The 13,605-nt window shown below is 46.7% G+C and overlaps 1 protein-coding gene across 7 annotated transcripts in view; it reads left to right on the forward strand.

Moving 5' to 3' along the window:
• The window catches only part of LOC137658826 (beta-glucuronidase-like), a 145,297-nt gene that overhangs the window by 126,532 nt on the left and 5,160 nt on the right, over positions 1-13,605 (forward strand). For 2 of the 7 annotated variants that reach the window (XM_068393900.1, XM_068393897.1), the window contains exon 14: positions 12,796-13,194. The exons of 3 other annotated variants lie outside the window; for them this stretch is intronic. In XM_068393900.1, coding sequence (XP_068250001.1) covers positions 12,796-12,950 — 155 coding nt within the window. In that variant the 3' untranslated portion in view covers positions 12,951-13,194. Of the gene's footprint in view, positions 1-5,671; positions 5,968-12,795; positions 13,195-13,605 lie in introns of those variants that run through there. 2 more of the 7 variants (XM_068393901.1, XM_068393898.1) reach the window with 2 other exon arrangements.

Genomic DNA, 13,605 nt, shown 5'->3' on the forward strand with positions numbered 1-13,605 from the left:
TCTTTTCGAGCGATGGATGCGTTTCGTCTCCAGACTCCCGATGCATCCTTTAGCTGTGCTTTTAGCACTGGGTCTGTCACTGAGGCGAACTGTAGGGAGCCGAGTACCCGTTCTTGTCGTCGTCTTGAGATCCATTTGGATTTTAGAAGTCTCTTGACAGAACCCGCTATTTCCTTCCTTTTCTTCAGAGGGAGGAAGAGGCAGTGTGACTGAAGATCCCAGTGGATTCCCAACCACTGAAACTTCTGAGCTGGAGACAGTCGAGACTTTTTGGTGTTGATTTTGAAACCCAGATGTTCCAGGAACTGGGTCACCTTTTTGCAGGCACGCAAGCATTCTTCTAGCGATGTCGCCCAGATCAGCCAATTGTCCAGGTAGGCCATCACCTGGACGTCTTGAAGACGTAGCTGTTGGACGATCGTGTCTGCGAGCTTCGTGAAGATTCTTGGGGCCACATTGAGGCCGAAGGGCATGGCCCTGAAGGCGTATTATCTTCTTTGAAGCCTGAATCCTAGGTAGGAGGAAGCTTGATGATTCATTGGAAAGTGCCAGTAGGCATCCGCCAGGTCTATGGAGACCGTATAAGCCTTGTGAGGCAGTAGGGCCATTATCTGTTGGAGGGTCAGCATCTTGAACTTGTTGTTCACAATGAACTTGTTGAGAGGGGATAAGATCAGAATGACTTTGAGTTTGTCTGAGTCCTTCTTGGGAACGCAAAATAGCCTTCCCTGGAACCTGATGGACTTTACTCTATTTATCACCTTCTTGTTGAAGAGTTCTCGGACATATTCTTCCAGAATGGGGGTTGATCGTTGGAAGAAATGATGAGAGACTGGTGGAGGTGATATCCAGCTCCAGCCCAGTCCTTTCTTGACGATGCTGTGGGCCCAAGGATCGAAGGTCCAGCGATCCTGAAAGTGGCGGAGTCTTCCTCCCACCGGAAGCACTTCATTGCTTCTGGTTTCCAGAGGGCTTACCACCTCGACCGCCTGCTCCTCTTCCTCCTCTCCCTCTGGAAGGACGTCGAGAGGAGTCTCTGCCGGAGCCTCTTCCCTTGGGACGAAAGGTAGTGGTCTGCCTTTCGTAGGCTGAGGTGAACACTGGTGATTGGGACACCGTCGGCTGAAGGACCAACTGGAAGGTCTGTTGTGGTTGGGCCACTAATTGAGGAGTAGCGGGAGCCGGAAACTGGCGTTTAGCTTGACGCTGTTGGGGGCGTGGCTTGTTGGATTTCTTCTTAGGCTGGGGGCCCTCATCCTGAGAAGACTTCCTTTTGCGCGACAAGCCCCACTTATTGAGAAGGTTCCTATTCTCAGTGGAGGCTCTTTCCACAATCTCCTTCACCAGCTCCACAGGAAAGAGATACTTGCCCCAGATGTTCGAGGAGATCAGTTTCCGGGGTTCGTGTCTGATTGTTGCGCCCGCAAACACGAACTCTCTACGTGCCCTCCGAGCCTTGATGAAACTATACAGGTCCTTCAGCAAGGTGGCGAGGTGGGCTTTTGCGAGGACCATGTAGACTGTAGGGACCCGAGTATTGGAGGACATTGTCTTGAGGACCACCTGAAGAGACAGAGAGGCAGCCAGTCTCTCTTTTGTGTCCAATTCCCGACGGAGGAGGTAATCTGTGAGTTTGGGCAAGTCTTCGTTGAACTGACGTCCGGCGACGTCAGGTTCCAGCTTCCCAACCGAGAAAGTTAGCTGGATGTCCTTCCAGCTCTTGTCGTCCAGGGGTAGGGCGATGGAAAGAGGCCTACATTCCTCCAATGTAGGGCAAGGTTTGTTCTCCTCCACTGCCTTTAACACAGCTGTGAAGGCCTTTTCAGCAAAAGGGAAGACCCTGGTGGGGGAAGCAAGAAATGACGGGTGTTTTTTTGCTTAGGGCTGGCACCTTGGAATTGGTGTAGCCCCTGCTTGAGGCTGGTGGCCAACAGAGCCTGAGCCTTGGAGTGCTCCAGCACGATTACCTCCTTCGGTTCGGTCTCCTCCTTGGAGGATGGCTCAGACTTCAGACGGACGAAGCAGTCCGGGTAGGCCTCAAAGCTAGGGAAGAATTCCACCTCTTTAAGGGGAACGGCACCTAACTTAGCATTAATCACAATGCGTCCGGCAGTGATTGGCATAAACTTTGCATGCCACCCAGGGTTCGTCACTGAGCATTCAGGGAGATCCTTGACGGAGATCTCCTTGGGCGCCTTTTTCATGCCCGGTATCTGTTTCTTGATATTTTCTTCCATCTGGAGGAGTCTTTCGTCCAGGAATGCTATCAAGGCCTGGAGGGTATCCTGGGAACCCGCTGGGGCGGGTACTAGGGTGAACGACGTAGAGGGGGTAGGCTCCAGGATCGTAACGGAAGCCGCAGAGGGTGTACGGGCAATCTCGCCCTCAGAATCCGAGGGCTCCACAAGGTCCTCTTTTTCCTCCTGACCTCCTTTCATGAGGGTCCTCTCAATATCGTCGGAGACCTCCGACATCTTCTCTACCTCGTCAAGGTGGCATTTATCAAGGACGGCAGAGACATCCGGTTCGGCCGGTAGTTGAACTAATGGGATCTCGTCCTTGGAGATGACGGCATCCGCAGATACTGTGGGGAAGAGCATGGCTCTCGTCCTCGCGCTTGGGAGGTAGGGCCCCGTGGCGTTCTTTTGGAACCCGTGCACCCACTTGCGCAGGGTCTCTCGGGCCTTGTCCCTAACCTCCGTGGATGGAGGATTATCGAACGCCTCATCCAGCAGTTTCTTGCACACGGTGTAGACCTGCGGGTCCCAATGGCGAAGGTCCCCTTTTAAGGCTGAACAGCTGGCGTGGGATCGGCATGCCCGGTAACCGTAAAAGTCCGGCCGACGAACGCTGCAGAAGGCGCTCTCACACTTCACCAGCTCCTCCTGTAAAAGAAAGAGGCTATGAGTACATGAAGTCAATACACAACTGACTTAATTTAATCTTAGATTGGAACTAAGTTTAATTATTTATAATATAAGATTCCCTGTATAAGCTTAGGATAGATAAGCTAGAAAGGAAGGTAGGGAAGACACATACTCGTGCATCCCGCCCAGTCCATTGCCATGACCTCTCATCGTAACTAATTCCCGAGGGCTGAGTATATCCCGGGAGGCAGGAGAACATCCGTGAAGGATGAGCCAAGCTTAGTCTCCCTACAGAGAACCAGGGATGATGGGAGGGTAAAAACTGAGTTCATTCAGTTAATGAGAAGGGGGGTATGCGAACCCCCCTTCGATAGGATAGGCCCCGGTAAAGGACCGCACATGGATGCACAGAATATGCAGGAAAACTAATTACTGTACAACTATACATAATAGTTTTTTAGTTAAGGGTATCTCAATACCATAAGAGTACTGGCTATTATCCACAGCTGCACAATAATCCCTGCGGCACCGGGCCAGCACGGGTAAGGCGTGACTGTCCACTATAATGTACCTGAGTGTTGCCGGTAGCCCAGCGGCATGCTACCATGGCGGGGGCCCGACCGGCGCCGGTGGATCTCCATCAGAAAGGAACTCTTCTAAGCCAGCAGTCTAAGTGGCAAGGAGAGAGGGTGATGCTATAGGGTGACAACCGGCAGCGGCATAGAATACTGACGAGACAATGGTACTGGTAGTGGGTGGGCTCCGGCGAGCCGGCGGCCTTCCCTCCACCCCTGGCGGCAAGTCGGCAGTCATATACACACTGTCTACATTCAATGAGACAGGTAGGAAGTCGGGGTTACTGCCGGCAGGTGCCGAGAGAGGAGGCGGCAGTGAAACGGCACTGACAGAGAGAGAGAAAGATAGGAGGTGGAAGGGGGAAGAATGGGATAACTCAGTACCCAAACCCTGCCGCCTCCGGAAGGAGTGTTAAAATTTAAGGAGGGGATGAGGTCTTTCATCCGGCGGCACGTTGCCGGCGGCGGCTAGGTTGCCTGCGGCGGCCCAAGGGAGGGCCGAGGAACACTCAAGAGGGGGAGGTCCTCCTCCGGCAGACCGACCAGCAATGGCAACCCCATAGATTGACTATAGTGGGAAGCGCAGCAGAACGGACAGGCCGAAGAGGGGACCGGGCCGGTCCTACATGTCGGCGGCACACAGCGAGGATGTAGGCCGGCGGAAACGGGTGTGATGGCAAGCCAACAGAAAGGGATGGGGGGGGGGGTGAAAGAGTCCAAAGGAAGGGGAAGTGCAAAAGGGGCCGAAGTCCCCTATTGCATACCCCAAGGAGGGGGATTCTGATCAGGGCTAGCCTGTCTAGGCCGGAAGAGTACATTCCCCAGCCTAGGGTAGGATAGCCCTGAGTAGGTACAGCACTGGTGTCCTGTCCTGAACTATAATGAAGCAGAATCCCCAATGTCTGCCTAACCTAGGCTAGGAGAACCTGTCTCCCAGGCCAGGAAAGGCAGGGTAAGGGCAAGTCTTTAGTCCACAGGGAGGAGGGGTCGTAACCCGACCAAGTGTGGACTAGGGGCAGGGCTAAGCCCTCCACTTTCGTTCTCCAAGGGACCAGAAGAGGAGTACATTCCCCTAAAGGAGGGATGGAGGCGAACAACTGATACTCTGAGGGTCTGTCCCCAACTCAAAGCGCACATCTATGGCCAGGAGAAGGGGCAGAAGGGACCTAGCCTAACCTAAACAACAATATCAAGGATAGGGAGACCCCTATAAACTTCCCCGAAGGCGAAAAAATCATGTATGCACTCACTGAATCTTGTATGTATAATGCCTGAATCTTCATTTCACTTATAACACTAGGAACACTATCATATTATGCAAAAGTAAACATGAACACTTAGGCATCTTGCCTAGGGGCTAGGCCAGTAGGCTAGCTAGGGTCGGCTAACATGATCGCCGAAGGCGAATACCAACAGCATAAAACAACTAGTTCCTAGCAATGAAGACTAACTATTATAATCATTAGTTAACGGACCGGTAACGTTGCTCTGGCTAACTAAATAAAGCATGCTGGGCGAGCAACAGCATCTCAACATGACGCATCCGGTGAAGGTACAGCTCCGCCACAAAACACAAGATTTAAGGAAAAGTAATCGTTACTTTACGGCTGGAGCTTATTTAAACAATACAAGAATATGGTACTCAACTTTCCAGAAGAAGGCGAGGCCGAAGAATGAGACAATGATACACAAATTACGCAAAACTGGGAAAAACACAACTGCTAGGAAAGCGCTACAGAAGTGGAATGGAGTTGGCGCGGGCGGCTGTTTGTTTACATCGCTAGGTACCATAACAGTAGCGTAGGAGGAGAGTTTTTAGAACGGCTCCTCCCATAATTGCCACTCTACCCCCCCGGAGCGCAAACGCTAGATAGGGTGCAGATAGCCATGTGGCGTGTCAATACATATGTCCCCTGTTGATATACGATATCCAAAGGGAAACCTTATGGGTACTCGCGCCAGAAGTTAGAATTCTGTGAAACCTTTAGTTTAATTCTCTGGGAATATATACTGTAGTCAAATATACCCTTAGGAAGCTACTGAAGGAACCTTCCATCAGCACGTCATGGCTTGAGCCCAAAAATCCCCATTTTTATTGATAATTTTCTACATTTAAATATAGTTAAGTTATACAATTGGTTATGATTTTGTGGTGGCGGTGATTTTGGTTCTTGTGTTTTTCACAAAGTGGCATTCAGTATTTAGATTTTTTAATCCTGCTTTCTTTAGGTTCTACAAGAGTAGATGGAAACAAGAAGGGGATATTTACCCGGAATCGTCAACCAAAACTAGCTGCACACTTTCTACGTTCACGCTATCTTAGTTTAGCCAATAAAACCCTCAATGAGGCAATTCCATCTTGCATTCAAAATATAAAATTTTAGCTTTCTAATTATAAGGGGAATTATTTTTCTCATCCCATATAAGAAATATAAATGAACAACTACATTAGTTTGGGAAATACATAAAGTATGTACAAAACAGTTGGATAATTGATTTGCACAGATGTCACAAGGAAAATTACTTTTTGGGCTTAGGCCATGTCATGCTGATGGAAGGTTCCTAAAGGTAGCCTTCTAAGGGATATTTGATACAGTGATACTCCCATAGAATTAAAACCAAAGGTCCCCAGGATTCCAACTCCTGGCACGAGTATCCAATAAAGGATATCGTATAACATCAGGGGACGTATTTTTAGATACGACACATAGCAATCTTCATCCCGAATAGATTTAACACTTCGATGTAAGGGGGAAGAGTGGCAAAAAGGAAGGGGTGACGTTCTAGGTACCCGGTGGATCCCCTTCCGTACTACTACTGTGACACCATTCCTATTCTTGTAGCCTGCTAAAAGTGTGTGCGCTCTCCCTTAGCCCGGTGTCTTTTTCAAGTTTTGGAATTTATCTCATCATGCAATCATCAGCATCTTCATCATCTGGAAAGTTGAGTATTCAATCTTTCCGTGGTGTATTTTTGGTCTCGCTTTTCACGGTTAAGTTCATTAATTTAAGAGTTTTTGGTGAGCATTGCCGATGCCGGAGGCAGCCATTTAATGACTGCTGTCGCCCCTTATGATATTGTATATTATTTAGATAGTCTGGCGACCCTTTCCCTGGGTAAGGGGATTCCAGTAGAACTCCCCGGGTCCATACCTACCCAACGACTCCCTGAGGCATATATTGTTCCCCAAGGCTCTTCCTAGTGTGGTGGTGTCCCAGGAACAGCTTCAGTCTCCCTTCATCCAGCTGAAGATTGACTCTGACACCAATAGGACCGTAGAGGGCATGAACATATAGCAAGAGAGGATGTCAAAAGTGTCCTCTGACACTGAACAAGACCTGCTGCATGGCATCCCTGAAGAGGACGAGGATCTTCCCCTCATGGAGAAAGAGGAATCCCTCTCAACGGCGACAGAAGACCGCCAGTTTGCTTTGGCCGCATACCAGTCATTGCCATCAACGTCCTCTGCACCAACTCCACCACCTGTTGCTTAGGACAATGCGAGTGATGAGATTCTGGCGTCTCTTAAAACCATGATGGAGTCGTTCCAACAGGAGCAAAGGACCATGCAGGATAAGATTGACCGTCTCGGGACCATCAAGGGCACGTCTAAGAAGCCTCTTAGAGTGTCCGATCTCCCTTATTGCTCCGAGACCAATCCTTGGAGGTATGCGAAGCACATGCCCATGATGGATGGGAAACTTCGTTTCTGAGAAGCTGGGAGCCAGACCTATTGAGGACCTCGAGTTCTGGCCTAACTTCTCTGCTTATCCCGAGTGCTATGTGAGACTGCGGGACGAGAGTGCAACCCGAGAAGAAACGGTCCCTAAGGAAGTCATCATGTTTGAACACAATAAGGCGCAGGCCATCCTTCTGAAGACCCTGAAGGGATCAGAACATACTTATACTAAAGTTACAGCCCTGAGCAAGAAGCACACTACCTTTCTTGCCCCTTCCTTGATCTCCTTTCCCTTTACAGAGAAAGCGTTCGACTCTGTCGTCAAGGCTACCGACAAGGGAAAACCCTGCCTGACTTTGGAAGAATGCAAGCCATTCTCCCACGCACTGCCTACTAGTGAAGGAAAGTGGAAGGATGTCCACCTAACCTTCTCCGTCTCCAAACTAGACCCGGAGATCGCTGGACAGCAGTTCAACAAGAACCTTCCTAAGTTGCCAGACCATCTTCTGAAGAAGGAACAGGAGTCAAAGGAGAGACTTGCGGCCCCTCTCTATTATCAGAACTGCTTGGAACTAAGTGCGAGCAAGCATAATGCCCCAGAAATCTTCCTTTTCCTAGCCAAGTCTCACATGGGTACCCTTGTGAAGGACTTTTACGCTTTCCTCAGGGCGAGGAGAGCTTGCAGAGAGTTCGTCCTGGCTGCAGCAACCATCCGGCACGAACCAAGGAAGTTGATTACCTCGAACATCTGGGGTAAAGACCTCTTTCCACAAGATCTGGTCCAAGAGGTCATTGCGAGGGCAGCGACAGAGAACAGGAACCTTCTCCAAAAATGGGGTATGTCCTCAAAGAGGAAATCCTCTACGGAGGGAGGTCCCCAACCCAAGAACAAGAGGGCAAGGAGACCTCAAAGACCTGCGCAAGTTCCCGCTATGACCATGACCGCAGTGCCTCGGACCACCTTCCAGATGGTCCCTCAGCAGCTGGTAACTCAGTCGCTTGTGTTCAACCCTACCTTTGAGAAGCAGTCGACTTCCTTTCGTCCCAGCCAGAAAGGAAGAGGTTCCAGGAGAGGTCCTCCAAGAGGTAGTTTCTCTCGGGGCCGAGGAGGATGTGGTCGCGGAGGTAAGTCTGCAGGACACCCCCAGCAATGAGGGATTTCAGGTAGGGGGCTGACTCCATCATTTTCGGGATCGCTGGACCTTCGATCCTTGGGCCCACAGCCTAATTACGAATGGACTCTGGTGGAAATGGAGCAAACCTCCGCCCCGTTTTCCAGAATTCTTCCAACGCTCCACCCCCTTGTTGGAAGAATATATCTTAGAACTCTTGACCAAGAAGGTGATAAGGAAAACGAAGTCCATCAAGTTCCAGGGAAGGCTGTTTTGTTTTCCGAGGAAAGACTCTGACATACTTAAGAGTCATTCTAGACTTGTCTCCACTCAACAAGTTCATCGAGAACAACAAGTTCCGGATGCTTACTTTGCAACACATAAGGATCCTTCCGCCAAAAGGGGCATTCATGGTCTCAATAGACCTGGCAGATGCTTACTGGCATCTCCCAATGAGTCGCCTCTTCTCCCCCTACCTAGGATTCAGACTACAGAAGAAGAAGTTTGTCTTCAGAGCCATGCCTTTTGGACTGAACTCAGCCCCAAGGACATTCACCAAGCTAGCAGACACAGTCGTTCAACAGCTACGCACCGAAGGTGTTCAAGTGATAGCTTACTTAGACGATTGGTTGGTATGGGCAGCATCCAAGATTACTTGTCTGCAGGCAGCTCAAAAAGTGATCCAGTTTTTGGAACACTTAGGCCTCAAGATCAACCGCAAGAAGTCTCGTCTCACTCCAGCTCAACAGTTCCACTGGTTGGGAATCCAATGGAACTTAGTCACACCACCTCTCCATTCCATCCAAGAAGAGGAGAGAGATAGCGGGGTCTGTCAGGAGACTAATCCGTTACAAGAGGATTTCAAGACGCCATCAGGAAAGAGTCTCGGGCTTTCTACAGTTCGCAGAAGTGACAAACCCAGTGCTAAATGCACGTTTAAAAGATGCATCAGGAGTCTGGAGGAAATACGCATCGAACGCTCGAAGAGATCAACTAAGGTTGACTCCGGCCTTGTTGTGCAGACAATTAAAACCGTGGTCCACAATCAAGAGTCTAGCGCGGATAGTTCCCCTACAACCACCACAACCATCGGTAGTGATCCATACGGATGCCTCCTTGGAAGGATGGGGAGGTCATTCTCACGACAGGAAGGTGCAAGGGACTTTGTCGCGCCAGTTCAGAAAGTTTCATATCAATATTTTGGAAGCTATGGCAGTGTTCCTAAGGTTGAAGAGACTATCTCCTCGCAGATCAACCCACATCAGGTTGGTCCTGGACAACGAGGTGATAGTAAAGTGTCTAAATCGACAAGGCTCGAGATCACCTCACATCAACCATGTGATGTTAGCTATCTTCTACCTGGCAAGGAAGAAGAGATGGCACTTATCAGCAGTTCATCTACAAGGGATCCGCGATGTGACGGCGGATGCTCTATCCAGGCGAAAGCATATAGAGATAGAATGGTCCTTGGATGCAGACTCATTCTCCTTCATCCTGGGAAAAGTCCTAGAACTGCAGATCGACCTCTTCACAACGAGCGACAACAAGAAACTATCTCGTTATGTAGCCCCTTACCTGGACCCTCAAGCAGAAGCGATGGATGCCATGTCCCTAGACTGGAACAGGTGGAATTACATTTACCTGTTTCCACTAACCAATCTCCTGCTTAAAGTCCTCGACAAGCTAAGATCCTTCAGAGGGATGGCAGTGGTGGTAGCCCCAAGTGGCCCAAGAGCAATTGGTTTCCTCTAGTCCTAGAGTTGAATCTGAAGTTATTCCCACTACCGAATCCAGTGCTGTCCCAACTGGTCCAGAGATTGACTGTCTACGTTTCATCCTCGAGAACCAGCAACCTACATCTCATGATTTTCTCTGCCGCTAAGAGTTTGGAATCTCAAGGGATAAAGTTGACTTCATCGAAGAGTTCAAGTCATGTTCTACTAGGAGACAGTACGAATCGTCATGGAAGAAATGGGTGACCTTTGTGATAGAAAGGAAACTGACAGAAATATAGATAGACTTCTGTCTTGCATTCTTCATACACCTCCACGAACAAGGCCTGGGTTCTACTACAATTACTTCTTGTAAGTCGGCCCTGGCTAGATCACTTCTGTATGCTTTCGAGATGGACCTCTCAGGTGAAATCTTTAATAAGATTCCGAAAGCATGTGCTAGACTCAAGCCTATAGCCCCACCAAAGCCCATCACGTGGTCTTTGGACAAAGTCTTGCACTATGCTTCGAACCTGGATAATGAGAACTACTCTAAAGGATTTGAAACAAAGTTATTTTTCTATTTGCTATAGCCTCAGGGGCTAGAGTTAGTGAAATAGTGGCCTTAAATAGAGATGAAGGCCATATCCAGTTCCTGGATTCAGGAGAACTGAGCTACCCACCAAGAGGTGGGGTCCTTGGAAAATCTGCACATTGAAGGAAGATGCCTCTTTGCATCCAGTAGAGTGTCTTAAGGTCTATCTTTGAAGAACTTAAACTTCAAAGGAGGACAGCTCTTCAGAGGCGAAACCTCAGAATCGAACCTGTCTTTAAAACAACTGAGAGCGAAAGCTCACCTACTTTATTCTGAAGGCGGATCCTGACAGTACACCCGCGGGTCACGATCCAAGGAAAGTTGCTTCTTCGCTGAACTTCTTTCAGCATATGGACTTTGAGAGACTCCGCTCGTACACTGGGTGGAAATCATCCAGGGTCTTCTATAAACATTACGCGAAGCAAGTGCAAGAGATAAAACATTTTGTGGTGGCGGCTGGTAGTGTGATTAAACCTGCCGTCTAGTGCTGCGAAAAACAGTGGACTATTTTGGGACTTTGCAGTGCTTCAGATGTGTGGGTATACGTACCCACTTGTGCAGATCACAACTATGGTTGACGCACTGTTCTGAGTAGGTGCATATCTGATCGATACACCAGTGCTGAGTGAACGTTTGTGTTACGGTGTTTTATGCATTTCCGAACATCTGACTACGTCAGATATATTTGGTTTTCACATCTTCCATTGAGTGGCATTATTTTGATAATGTATTTTTGTATATTTTTTCTATATGAGAAAATATGTTTTGTGTTGTATGCTGGATCAGATACATACTTTGTTATAACTACATTTTGATAATACAGTTGCCTAATAAAATACTTGAACCGTATTTGCATCTTATTACTGCTCCATCGGTTATAAGCTAATAAAGTATGTTAGAGTTTTACTAAACCCTTTATGGTGTTTAGGTTCTTGAAGTCACAATTTTATTTTCCTAAAGGAATAATCATGACCTTAGGTACTTCAGGTAAGTTAACAGTGTACGTTTCAAACTCTACCCTTTTTGTTATGATGGGAAATACAAACCTTGAATCCTTATTGTCGACATCGACATTTCCTTGCTGGGGGGCAGGATGCACTAAGCCGGCTTCAGGTTTGGTATGCATGAGAGATCATTGGATTTCCACATATAGGTCTAGTAGACCAGATAAGGAGAATCTATTCAAGGTAGAAGGCACATACACAAACCCACATCTAATAGCAATTTCAAGACATTTCTCTAGCATACTTCCATCAGCACGACATGGCCTGAGCCCAAAAAACGGATTCTGACCAAAGTGAAAAATCTATTTTTGGGTGAGATGGCCATGTCATCCTGATGGAACCCACCCTTTTGCTGATCCCTCCCAATATTACTTTATCTGTGGCAATTTCCGCTTAACGGCAAGAGTAGGAATGGTGTCACAGTAGTAGTACGGAAGCGGATCCACCGGGTACCTAGAACGGCACCCCTCCCTTTTTGCCACTCTTCCCCCTTACATCGAAGTGTTAAATCTATTCAGGGTGAAGATTGCCATGTGTCATGTCTAAAAATACGTCCCCTGATGTACGATATCCTTTATTGGATACTCGTGCCAGGAATTGGAATCCTGGAGACTTGGTTTTAATTCTATGGGAGTATCACTGTAGCAAATATCTCTTAGAAGGCTACCTTTAGGAACCTTCCATTAGGACAACATGGCCATCTCACCCAAATATAGATAAAAATCTGTTTTTTAAATTATTCCTTGTACATTAATGTTGGAATTTGGTATTTCAATATATTGCGTGCTTTCTTTACATATTCTCATTCATTAAATTACTTTAACAATATAGTAAACTGCTTCTACCAGGCTGTGAAATAATAATGGTACAGTACCTAATTAAAGTGGCAGTGTTTACTCAAAATTTTTTTTTCTTAAAAAGTAATGGCTGGCAACATATTACTAGTAGACTTTTTATTACTTTGCACTTATACAAGAAACTCACTGGCATCTTTATATCCTAGTATGAATTCTAACTATTAACCATATTTGCATTCTAAAAGTATTTGAAGCAAATCAACAGAATGTTTATGTAATAATGACTAACGAGAATATTATTGTTCATCTTACCATTAATCAATTATAAAATTTTGACCTTACCTGGAATGAGAGCAAAGGATGAATAACCTTTGGCATCTTTCTGTTATACTGTTAATTTTATGTAATTTTAGAAAGCTGAACATTTTCTGTTTAATTCAACTTGAACTGGTAGGTTTCAGACGAGTTGCAGGCAACAAGAAGGGAATATTCACAAGAAATCGTCAGCCTAAATTTGCAGCCCATCTTCTCCGTAATCGGTATCAAGCCCTTGCGGGCCTTTCTATAGATAGTCCATTTAGCACCTGTCCAAAGTATACAGTTCCATAACCTGTTAAGCGTACCCCACCCCCGGACCACCTCGTTGCTGACGTACCGTCATGCTTTTTATGCAGTTGGCGGTCATTTTACTAATGATAGATTTTCAAAGTTGATATTAATTTTTATACTTATAATTCGTATTTATAGTTAAAAGTAGTAATATTAATCAAATGATCTAATAAAAAAAAACAGTACTACTATTCTATTTCAAAAGGGTACATAATACCGAATGAAAAATATACATTACGCATTATTATTTTTTTATTATTATCAAACTCATCATCTATTATTTTAAATATTTCATCTTAGGATACACCTTTTTAGGCCACTCATTGGGAAAGAAAAAAAAACAAATTACCTTCTGGGCTTAAACGCCTAAAGCGCACTGAAAGGAAACCAGTTTTCTAAATTCTAACGTCAAGCGACCTTCAATAAAAGTTGACAAAGAGCATACAAGTTAACATTTACAGCTTACATATACCAAGTGTTGCCAATTGGTGTTCTTGTACTTACTATACAGGTAAATGTATTATTACGGGAGTGACGACTTGAAACATGCATTTAAAGTCATAAACGTAACATCCCCTTAGGCGGCACAGAGTAAATCGTGGTGAACGTATTATTACGCGAGTGACGCTTAACAGGTTACAGTAAATCATATTTT

The sequence above is a fragment of the Palaemon carinicauda genome, chromosome 19 (assembly GCF_036898095.1).
Source record: "Palaemon carinicauda isolate YSFRI2023 chromosome 19, ASM3689809v2, whole genome shotgun sequence".
Classification (NCBI taxonomy): domain Eukaryota; kingdom Metazoa; phylum Arthropoda; class Malacostraca; order Decapoda; family Palaemonidae; genus Palaemon; species Palaemon carinicauda.